General features: G+C 39.7%; 1 protein-coding gene across 1 annotated transcript in view; it reads right to left on the bottom strand.

The window, feature by feature from the left end:
• Window positions 1–12222, bottom strand: part of PDE11A (phosphodiesterase 11A) — a 376001-nt gene that overhangs the window by 79016 nt on the left and 284763 nt on the right. The window contains exons 11-12 of the mRNA XM_028123415.2: window positions 10810–10956; window positions 10464–10571 (exon numbers count right to left, since the gene is read on the bottom strand). Of these exons, the coding sequence (XP_027979216.1) occupies window positions 10464–10571; window positions 10810–10956 (255 nt within the window). The remainder of the gene's footprint in view (window positions 1–10463; window positions 10572–10809; window positions 10957–12222) is intronic.

Below are 12222 nucleotides of genomic sequence, written 5' to 3'. Positions count from 1 at the left end.
AGCCCACTCACAGTCACGAACATATTTACCTCTCTCAACCATGATACCTGAATTACTGAAGCAGCACCTATCTCTTGACTGTGATTTAAAGCTGCCTGGTAAATGGTTTCTGAGAATCATCAGGCTTGAAAAGTGTCCAGCTGCCAGTAAGTGTCCATTTGCCCCACCCCCACATCCATCTTCCTTCGTGCCCTCTCCATTCAGACCTCCACTTACCCACGTTGAGGAGAAAAAGTCAACTGCCTGCTGAGGACAATATACTTTCAAAAGAGAACACAGTTGCCATGGAAAGTATATTTTAATGTATTTATCCCATGCCTGACTCTATTCTATTCTTTTATTTTCAAATATAGTTATATATTTTCTGTTCCTGACCCAATAATTATGGGTTTTATTGATCTTTACATTAATCTATTTTTTCACCTGTATTCCCTCACAGTCCATATAAAAAATGTAAAGCAGTGAATACAATATATATATAAGCAAAGAGATAGTCAAGGCATATGGACCCAGTTCTCACATCACGCTTTCCAGAAAAGCCTATGACTACCCTCTGAGCAGACTTCCAATGATCGTCCTTTCTTGGGCTAAAACATATGCTGGGATAATCCTATTCCCAGCTACCAGAGCATATAATCACCAGAATCCAAAGAACCCAGACTATTAGATTGATTCACAGGGTACCCTAGGCTACCCAATAATTTCCTATCATCTGAGTCAACATAAGATTTAAACTAGCTAGGATATACTACCATTTCCAAGCTGACCCCGTATAATAATAGTGAATGGAGGAAATCATGGGCAGAGAAAAATGACTGTTGCTTTGTGGCTCTGTAGAATCCAAAAAGGTCTAAAAAACAAGAGCCGTAATATCATCACAATATAGATGGTGCTATAGAGGCTTCGTTCATTTAACAAATGTTGTTAAGTGCTTATTATATATCAAGCAACTGATATTGTGGATAATGATTTCATATCTGAGAAAAGGCTTGGGATAATACTAACAGTATATAGTGCTTAATGTATGCCAGGCACTGTTCTATATACTCCAAATCCATTAACTCATTTAATCCTTATAAGAACGCTCTAAGGAAGATGCTGTTCTTATCTTTCATTTTATAGATGAGGCTATTGAGGCACTAAAATGCACTGTTAGAATGTAACAGAGGTGGATTAGAACTCAGGCAACCTGGCTCCCAAGTGTGTTCTCATCCACTCTGCTATTCAGCCACTAAGGTGAGGGTGTGGGTACAGTTATGCAGCTTTTAAATACTCTTGTGATGATACAGTGTTAGATGACATGGCTTTAAAGAATCAGCTGATGTGTGCTTTATTCCACAAAGGATGTTATGCTTGAGTGGTGATGAGTTGATATTGCAGAACCACTGGACATCTTGCGCCTAAACATGAGCTCGGGTGCATCAAGATATAACTGATCATAAATAGTGACGTGCAAATAGGTTTGGAGAGAAAAGAAAGTTACAATGGTTTATATGTAACATCCCAACTTTACTCAATACATGCATAGAAAAAGACTGTCAGGACATCAAAATGTTACCAGTAATGGGATCACAGTTGACTTAAAAATTTTCCTTTGTGTCCAAATTCCATAAAAAACATTTATTCATTAGAATGTGTGTGTGTGTGTGTGTGTGTGTGTTTGTGTGTGTGTGTCTAAATTCTGTTTTGTTTTAAGAGTAAGCCCATGTTTCATCAAACTTTCCTAGCTTGGAATAAAATAATGACAACCTCACAGGTGTCATTCACTCACTTATTCATCAAGCAAATATTCATTAAGCATTTGCTCCATGTTAGGCACGGGGGAAGCACTAACAGCTTGAAAAGTGTCCATTCATTCATTGATTCATTGAGCAAATATTTATGAAGCATTTACACTGTTCCAAGCATGAGGAAGAGAGCACAGAGGAAGATTGGAAAGACCCTGGCCAGCCCGAGGCATGCGGTAAAAGTCCCCTTTCTAGTGAGAAACCATCACAACACTGGCTGTGCTTTGTAGGAAAGACTAATGTTGGAAGAGGTCAGCCACCCCTGCTCTGTTTCTGGAGACGGTAGATTATGGACTGCAAGACCCTTGTCGTGTATTCAACTCCAGCATGGGAAGCTGAGAAAGTGATGCCAGAAATTCTGCCTTCACATTTGTTTTTGCACCTGGTGTCGGAGGTACTGAATGATGAGGGATTTCCTGAGTTCATCCTGTTGATTTCAAGATCTAGCATGTGGTGGACTAAGAGGGAGGGAGTCCAATGATGTACTAGGAATTCTTAATGGTTGCAGAAATTCCAGACTGAAGGTTCTTGCCTCCGAATGTTCCTCCGTGGATGCTGACAGCCAGGCACTAAAGCAGAGCCCTCAGTGGATTGGCTAAAGTCGAGGGAGAACGCGATTAATTTTTGTAGAGATTTCCTTCTCCCCTTCATCTTTCGCTCTTTCTGGATAAGAAGAGCTCACCATTCCAAGGGGTTTAGAAGAACATGGTTTCTCATGGAAGTGTCCCTCTAGAAGAATCTGCACACCACATCCTTAATCTGTGTCATGTCTCAACTGACCTATAAATGACTTCCAACTTCGAAGTGACGTGAGATTGGGGCCGAAATGCAGCATTTAGACAAGAAACGTTTAGTTTCTGGTTTTCTTAATTTCTGGTGTGCAGAGTGTTGCGGGTCACTGTCTGGGGCCTTTGTTTGATACGTTATTAAAATCAAGTTTACTTTAGCCAAAGAGCACTCTTTGAGGGTTTCATTGTAAATGCCACATACAAGATGCTCATGTCTCTCTGGGAAACTTAGATCTGTGAACAAGAACTAAAGGTTCTATGAGAAGGGGCCCTTCAGTCACCCTCCCGATTGAGCACATAGCCCGGTGTGGGTGGATCAGAGCAGTGAGAGTTGTTAAGTCACGGGTTTGGCCTCCACAGGCGTATACAGCAAGCCCAGCATGTTTCTCTTTGGGAATCTGTTGGCTTCAAGATGGAATGGCTACCTCTCAACATACAAATCTAGGGAGGAGGCTGATGGGCATCAGCCTATTCAACTGCTCCAAAGCAATGAGTTTAGGCAGAGGGCTTTCTCAAGCTTTAAGATGGAAGTAGATTTCAGTTGCTTACCAAGAGTGTTTATGAATAAATTTACACTACTTGATGCCATAACCTATCTTCTTTTTAAAACAGGATCCTATTTCTGCCAACCAGGGCTTATGTGATGAAAACACAATGGGGAGGAGAACAGGTATTCACAGCCACAATCCCCTACTGGGGGAAAAAACCCTACTGCACAAACCAGAGCATCTAGATTTAATGGTCATACTCCTTTGGAATTTACAGTAATCTTTTTCTGCCAGTATTTGGGTGTGCTGAGCTGAAAAAGAGGCACTTTAGCCCTATTTTTGAGGTCCAGAGACCAGAACCTCTCCAGCTGTTAGGGGACCACCATCTAGCACTATGTTTACATGTCCCTTTCACCAAAGCATGTAGTGTAACACAAACCAGTTGTAGTTTGCCTAATTATCCATGGGACTAGGGGTAGTTTTGATCAAACTTGCGTCTCTTTCTCCTCGAGATGAATGCAGCCAAATACTGATTTAAATCTATAATGACCCTTCCTTTCCCAACCCAAGAGTTGGGAAAATCTTACAGTCTACATTGAAATACTCTCTCCTACAACCAGAAGCCTCTAAAGGCACTTGTCATCAAAGAGTAAAACCTAAGTCATATTTTGGATATACCGTGACTCTCAACCTCAAGTAATGTTGCAACTGTTTGCCCATGTAAGTCTGAGAAAGGCCAGGGAGCAAAACTCAGTGGTGTGTTTGGTGTAATTGCATATGTTGAATGAATGTTTGATGCATGAAAAAAAATTGGGTTGCTTCTAATAAATTTTATAGAGTTATTTTTTAACCACTTCCAAGACTTAATTTTTAACCTACCTATTATCATAATTTTAAAAAATTATTTATTTTGGAAGGTTAAAAGCATACAAAAAGTAGAATACTTATAATGAACCACCACGTCTTCATTATCCAACTTCAACAACAGGATCCATGGTTTGCTGGTCCTGTTTCATCTATCTGTTCACATGCATTGCTTTGTTTCTTTGTGAGCTAGAGTCTTTCAGAGCAAACCTCCAGCATTGGTCAACACTCTTTATTTCATTCTCAGGACGTCAAATAAAAACTGGCCGAATTATCTCTGCTCTCATATTTCGATAAAATGTGTAAAAAGACATACAAACGGTAGAAGGAAAATTTCAGAATGGATATCCTAATAAGACTTGGGAAAAACACAGTTTGTACTTCAATTTAGATAATACAAGAACTACTTATCTGTGTGCATGCAGCACACACTGTATTTCAAAAAGAAACAAGAAAAAGCATATTCAATTCTTAAGGACTTAGCTTTCAACACTAAAAATAGATGTGCTTTGTGATTTTTTTTGAGGCAGAGATTTTTTTGTTCATGTTTAGAAAGGTAGTTTATATTTTGTGATAAATTACTAGTGAACTGAATATAATACAGCATGTGGTTTGTGAGCACAGAAAATGAGGCAGATCACTTGGTGAACATCAATTGTGCAGAGACAGACCTCTCCAAGTACGAGAAGCCAGGTTGATGAATTTCAAGACTATGAGGGCTCTTCAAAGCTTACCCAAATTTTTATTTGCCATCGTTGAGTCAAAATTAAACACCGGACTCATGAACAATTAAAACTTTTTAAAGCTCCCAACTTGACACCTTGAAGTGCCCATTTCCAGCCCCACGGAAGTGCCATCACTAAGCTATAAACCAGGGAGAATGGAGGCTGTGATAAATGACCACGGCTTTGCTGCTGGGTCTCCCTGACCTGGAGGACTCGGCTGGTGTCATAAAACACAAAGCGACAGATTAAGCAGTTTACCAACACCGTAAAAATCTCAAGAATAAATTCCCTTTAATCAAAAATCCTATATTGTAACAAGGCAGCCCGAGCCCTGAAACCACATTCATTTCCTCACAACACTGTGTCCATCAGCAGGAGCTTATACGCGCCCCGGAATACTGGACATGATTATGTTCATACAGTTTTACAATTTACATGTCCTAAGAAAAATACCCAGCTCTGGCTGATGGTGCTGGAGAATTTATTTTCACTAGGAAGGGAATGACCCATAACTCATGAATGGCAGCGCTTAAAGTGAGTTATGGAGGTTACTCTCCTGTGTGAGGAAATGGATTGGATTATCCTTCTGCCCAATTGTATGTTTGGTTATTAGCGCACCGGGTTCTTAATTATGTGTGGCTTTGCCTTTTTCCTTTTATAAAATAAATGTGGATAAAGGGATTGTCAACTAGAAGCATGGAGTGCTTAATTGGGGCTCTCAGAGGTGGCCAGAGAGAAGAAAAATAGAAACCTTCTTAAATGATGAAAAGGCAGGACTCTTAAATGTAATTTAAGCACAGCATTCAAATTGATTAGTGCCCAGTGCTGATATTCTCCAAATACACTGAAAATCACTCTTTTCCTAACTTGAAAATCTGGCATCTTTAAAGTTACACTGGAAGTCAAGACATACCTACATGAAGATTAAAGAACTGGCTTTTCTAACATGCAGATTTTATCGCATTGTAATGATGACGCTGCCATTTATTTTCAAGTAAATATAGTAGTTACTACTTATATGAAAAGGAAATACAATGTGAAAATGATGTTTGATGATTATAAACATGATTATTGTTTGTTACTTTACTATAGTCAGTTACAGAACAAAACATGTAGCTCTCTCTGGACCTCCCAATGTGACAATCTACAAAAAAACTTAGATTTCTGTTGAGATTAGGATTCTGGTTACTTAGTGAAAATATTTTATTCAAAAATTTAATTGGTTCTAAAAAAATTTTTAATTGACTCTGTCCTTCTTGGGAGGCCAGGGGGGTGGGGATGGTGGGAGGGGAGAGAGGGAATGGGGGAGAGTTCCAATTGTGCTTCTCAGATCTCCTTCCAGAATAAATTTTCTATCTCAAAAAATCAAGGACTTCTCTGAAAATGGCAGATAGCAGACAGCGCATTATCCTCAAGCTGGTGAATAGGATGGATTTTTCTCCCTAAACGTCCCTTCTGCTCTCCAGTTTGAATTATCAATAAAATGACTTGGCTTATCTCTGAAAATAACCTTGTTGACAACACAAATATGGACTTAAACACGCTACCTCCACATTTAAGATTTAAGAAGCCCCCAGTAAATGTCAGGGGGTGTCAGTGTGTTTGCTGTGATACTTGGTTATTACTAGTGTTTAACTGCCATCCCCCACCAGCGCCATGCCGCCTGCACCACCATAAATTTTAATGTGATCATGTGCTCTACTCTTTTCATATCCAGTGAATTCTGCGGGATCATAATATTCTATATGAACCCTAGCTGAACCTTAGTGTGATATGAAGAAAAAACAAGATTTCTAGCAGTGATAGTTGTTCATCGTTTTATAGTTTTTTAAAAAACTGGACACTAGGCAACATGAATAATATTACCCTCAACTAAATCCACTCATTCAAATGCGTCTCTTTTGAAAGAGCCCTACAGGATGCTGGGCATGGCCCAAAGTGCTAATGAGTACATTTATGGGATAGTAAAGAACACTGACTCTTAAGGAAACCTTTTTTTAATCCCCCCTGGAGAATCTGTCAGAACTCATACATCATTTATAAAACCGAAAAATGTCTCCGCAACTTTGGCACTACCGCATACCTTTTATTCCACAGAATACAAACAAAAAAGCAGTCATTTTCCCTATCTGGTCTGCATTGTGAATAGGAGAGATGTGTTTCTCATTGTTCATTATGTATGTGCTTAATGGAATATTTGTTCTACAAGCTTCCATAAATAAAGAGAATTTGTATGATTATTCTTGATCTGCAGGTTTTTATTCCTTGTTTTAGCCCCAAATAGTAACTGTGCTGTATTTATCCAAGGAATTAAAAATATTTGGTAAATTCTAACTACTTAAATATCTCTTTAGAAGCAAGGAATAATACTGGAGCTTTCATTTCTAAATTGGGAATTTCAGCCCAGAGGTGTGGAATAAATTAGTAAGTCATTAGCCGGGTTCCCAGTGTACTAAATTTCCACCGTTTTATATCAAATTGCTTATTCTTCAAAGCAGTTCATTCTTTTCCCCCCTAAAAGAACAAAACCGATTTGTTACCTAGACATGAGGTTGAATACTTTTGCAAAACATAATTCTGAGTCAGTAAGTTTATTTTCCATGTTCAAAATGATTTTAGGGTTAAAGGTTTGGAAGCTGGTGTGTAGATTTACTAATTGCTTGTCCTGTTGTACACGGTGTCATAACTTGCTCAGCAGTGACACACAACTATGCATCTTCCCACTCTCAGAGACAATGGGCTTAGAAAAATACATACATGCACAGATACAAGGTCACATGGAGAATGTTATATTATTCCTGCTAACAGCTCTGTGGGCAAGGCAGTCATAATACAGTCTGACCTGATAGGAGGGGCTTTTTTTGGACACACTTGCTTTGGTGGTGCCTTTTTTAAGGAAAGAGTGTGGGAGTGTGTGATTCATTATCTCCTGTCCTAGAAGAAAAGAAGTACTTTCAGAGAAGGTTGGGAAGGTTGTTTCTCCTCCTTTCTTGGCAACTGGCTGGGAAACTTTGCCTTGGAGCGCCATCTAGAGGAAAACTCAGCATATGTGCGCCATGCTTTCTTGGCTTTGTGACTCAGACGGAAGGAATCTAGTGTCGGTTGGTGTATGGTAATTTTTTTTTTTTAAGAGAAAATTCTGTTTCTAACACAATACGTGGAAATAGAATATGAGATAACTAGAATGGAAATATAATCACTGATGAGAACAGAACAGTGAAAGCCCCTACTAGTCTTCAGGAGTGTCTGAAGTGTTAATACCCATTCTTGGAAGTGAGTAGGTTATCATTTTGCCCATAAGCTGAGGTTGTATTCCAGAAGTTAGAACTGATGAGTAAATTAAATTCATTTTTTCTTCACTGATCAAGTAATCTTTTTTCACCTCCGTAATTATTTTCTTAGTTAAAAAATTCTTGTTAACCAGGTTGCCCATGGTCAAGTTGAAGAGACTGCTTGTGTTAGGTACAAAAGTTGATACTTTCAACCTATTGTAACCCTTAGGCAAGTTCAGCAAAATCTAATGAGCAGGAAATAATATCTTTTCCAGATGTGGCTTCTCAATTCAGTCTGAGGGAGAAAAAAATAACATTCACCAGTGTATTTTTTTCAAAGCCAGGGTGGGAACTTTAACAGAGAATTCTCCCCTTTTTGAGCTAGCATTAATACAAAAACAAAACCCAAACCTTCTCACACAGGGCTACTCTTCAAGGTTGCTGAGCAGACTTGCAAAAATAACTATACGCTTGAAATATTCTGGCAGTATGAATACCCCTGTTGTAATAACACAGCTTGAGAGTTCTCCTTTCTTCCAGTTCCTGAAAAGGATCAAGATTGTCTTTTGGAAACATATACTGAAGAAAACTGGGTATGTATTTCCTTTTACTCCTAAGTGCCCTCCCTGACCCCACTGCTCTTGCCAACTTACCCCACCCTGACTATTTCAAGGCTTGTCATAGAAGTCTGTTTCTGTCTTTTACATCTCTAACTTATAATAGCAAGGCCATTCCTTTTTTCCCTTCATTGAACAAGGCTCCCACTGACTTATTTTTGGCAAGTCACCATAAATCCATAGGTTCTCCAAAATAACAGGTTAACAATTTCTTTATTGAATGTCTTCTGTGAGTCAGACACATAAACTCTGCACACAGAAAATGATTCCTTGTCTACTGAGATTTGATATGGAAAAGCAAGATGAAAGTGCGTTTTTTTTTTTTTTTTAAGCAACATTGGCACTTGAACAATTAAGGCTAATAGTTCAAAGCGTCTTCCTCCCTCATTTGCCTGGCCGACTGCTTTCATGGGGTATGTTACAGAAGGACAGGGTCAGTCCAGTTTTTCCAGGCCAATCCGCTTGCTCCTTAAGCGGCTAAGGATCCAAAACAGATGTCCTCCAGTGTAAAAGTGAAGACATTTTGGTCCCATCTTCTCATGCTATATGCACATTGGCGTTTAAGTTAACCTAACACACATCTGTTGAAAACCTACCAAGTGTACGAGGGCATGCAAAGTGTTGGCGAGGCCCTCAGCAAAAAAATGCCTTCATTGGGCAAACAAATGAATGTTGTTGAAAGAATAAGAAATGATCTCTTCGGCCTCAAGCTGCTGACTCTATAGCAAAATTAGCAACCTGTGCCTTAAGATACACAGAGGAAAGAAAGATATGTTGTACTAGACACAGTGCAGAGATAGAAGTAATTATTGATGCTTGGGGAGATAGGGGAAGACTCTGGGAAAAACTGGCATGGATCAGTGCCTTCAAGGATGAGTAAAATTTTAATAGGCAGAGAACGGGATAGATCATTTCATAAGGAAGGAGCAGAACAGTATTTGCTCATTTGGCCAAAGAAAAATGTATATCATTTGGAGTTCCCTATTTTGGGTTTAAATTTCAGTGTGGGTACAAAGATGTAAGGTACTTAGATTTATGCTATAATAATTAAAACTTGTATTCTTTTCTATTTTATATGGTAAATATGTTTATACATACAAATATATGTACATATGTATATGTCTACATCATATGTGTATGTATAAAACCAAGAGGCCAGAGAAGCCAATATATTTAAGCCAGAAAACATTTTACTTGATTACAGTTTAACAGTATAAGTGGAAATAAGGCCAAAACAAGCCTTATTTCTTGCCAGTAAACGGAGATGAATAGAAGATTTGGTTTCAATCTTTGCCACAAACATTTGCTGTTAGTTTAAATTCCAAGGCTTACCTCTGGCCAGTGGCTCTAACCATCTCCAAAAACCAGACTACCACCTTCCCTGGGTGACAGCCCCTAGAACAGAGATTTTAAGCCTCGTGTGCCCCTAAGCCCTAATGGCATTTGCTCCTACTTCTTTCTTCCCTTGCCTCCCTGGGCATCTCACAGATAAGCGCTCTTTCAGGATTTCCATGTTCCCGTGGGTAATGTTCACACGCCCTGACTGTGGCTTTTCACCAACCGAGAGAGTTTTATCCAGGGATCCCTTATGTTTTGTTACTCAAGCCCCTGTCCTCTGCAAAAAGATTACTTTGAAAATCCAAGCATTTCTTTTGTAAAAAGAACTAGTTTCCCAAGATAAAACACTGAAAAGAGGCTCAAGCAATCATGCCAAGACTACACCTGCTTCAAGGTGTCAGCGATTTTACTGCTTTAAAGCCCAGAAATTGTTGTGAAATATATACTCCCATAACCAGGGCAGGTAAGTTCCAGTGTAAAATAAATCATGTGGCAATTTGTCAGAGAAATGGAAATGTGAAGGAGAAGGCCTCTAGGTCCCTCCAAATGACAGATGACCTTCCACTGCTACCGAACACACTTACTGTGAGCATCGCAAACATCAGTTGGCACACGTTGAAGGCGTGTCTCCAGTTGTGGTACAGAACCATTCGATAATTTTTCCTCACTGTCAACAGCCACCTACACAGTGTCTGAAATGGGAAGGGAAAGGTTGTATCAGGCGGTTGGATGTGTCTCCAGTGGGCTGTTATCAAAACGATGCCTTATGTCTGAGTCATCTTCACCACCCAAAGTCCTTCCACAAACCTCCCAGGGTTCTCACGGTAATCCCAGGAGGTGTGCAGGCTGAGTAGTATCATCCTCAAGTTGCATTTGGGAAAGCTGCCTACCATGTTGTCCCAGACAGATCGCCTTGTCAGAACATCTTACCTCATAGTCAATTTTAAATTTCTGTACCATCCCCAGCTCCATGAACATCCGGAGAGCAGCTGTGATCATGGCGTCAACATCAAGAGAGAAGTCATCAAAATGTATGTCATCGATGGCAAGTTCTGACACCAGAGGGACGTTGGCTGCCTACAAAACAGAAGACAGAAGTCAAGCCAAGTTTACCGGCTTTTCCAAAGCCCTCATCGTGCTCTCTCCTTTCTTGCTTATCAGACGTGCCACATAAATCACACCTGACCTGCACTTACACTCCGATAGAGCTAAACTCTGAGCTGGAAATGTTTTTTGTTTCCGAGCTGCAAATGCCCCAAGCAAATGAAGAGGGTGGGAGGGGGGAAGGGAAGCTATTCTGAAGGAAAAATATACACACTGGATCTAGTCTGCAGAATTTAGAATAAAAGCTGTCTAGTTTACTGAAACTGCAGTCATACAATATATTCTGATGCATATTACAGAGCACTAATGCAAGAAACATCTGGGCAGCCAGCAGCTGTGAATTTTAAATGCTGCTATTCAGAGGAGGACATGGTATAATACACCCCTTTGCCTTGTTTCTTGTATTCTTATATCCTTGCGTTGTGTATCCTTATTTCCGTTTCTTCTGTCCTTATATATTGTAGCTCCGCACATGCCCTTTGTTACACACGTGTTCTGTATATTCAGAAGGATGGAAAGGATCAGACAGAGCATCTCTGGCACAAAATGTTTTCTTAATAGAATAGCGACGTTTGGAGGATCAGCACCAGCATATGTTTCACCAAAAGAATAAATTTACAGTATCGTTTAGTTTCATTCTACATAAACATCACAGTGTAATTACAATAGTGGTCATACATATTCAGGGTTTTCAAAACACTCATGTGAGGCAGCTGTCCATCCGTTGCCCCACACAAACTTAAAGGGAAGAAAAAAATCTTAGGGAACCATTTTCATGCTGATTTCATTTGGTTCACCATATCCTTTGGGCCACTCTTGGTAAGGGAATAATTTCTACCTTTTTAAGCTATCAGGGACATTCTGGATTCATATTCCTAGTCTATTCACTGGGTGTAAATTACTCAAGGAGTTATCTTCACCCTGGGACTAATTTGGCTGAGCAATGAAATCCAACGCTGGTCACTCTAAGCATTCTAGAAACCATATAATCAGTCCTGCCTTCCCAACTCCAGGCTCCTCCATAAGAGTTTACATCTCTAGGCTAAAATCAGAACACTGTTTATTCCCCACAACACAGAAGAACAATGAACAAATATATAAATATGGTACCATATTAACTATATGCACACTGTTGTACGATAGGTATCTGGAAGTTTTTCACCTTGTGTGGCTGAAACTCTGCACCCAATGGACAACTCCCCATTCTCCTCTCCCCTGCAGCCCCCGAGACCACCATTC

This window comes from Eumetopias jubatus, unplaced genomic scaffold, assembly GCF_037043125.1.
Source record: "Eumetopias jubatus isolate StellerSeaLion01/CBP00866 unplaced genomic scaffold, mEumJub1_p1.0 scaffold_3, whole genome shotgun sequence".
Taxonomy (NCBI): domain Eukaryota; kingdom Metazoa; phylum Chordata; class Mammalia; order Carnivora; family Otariidae; genus Eumetopias; species Eumetopias jubatus.
This window is presented reverse-complemented; position numbering and strand designations above follow the sequence as displayed.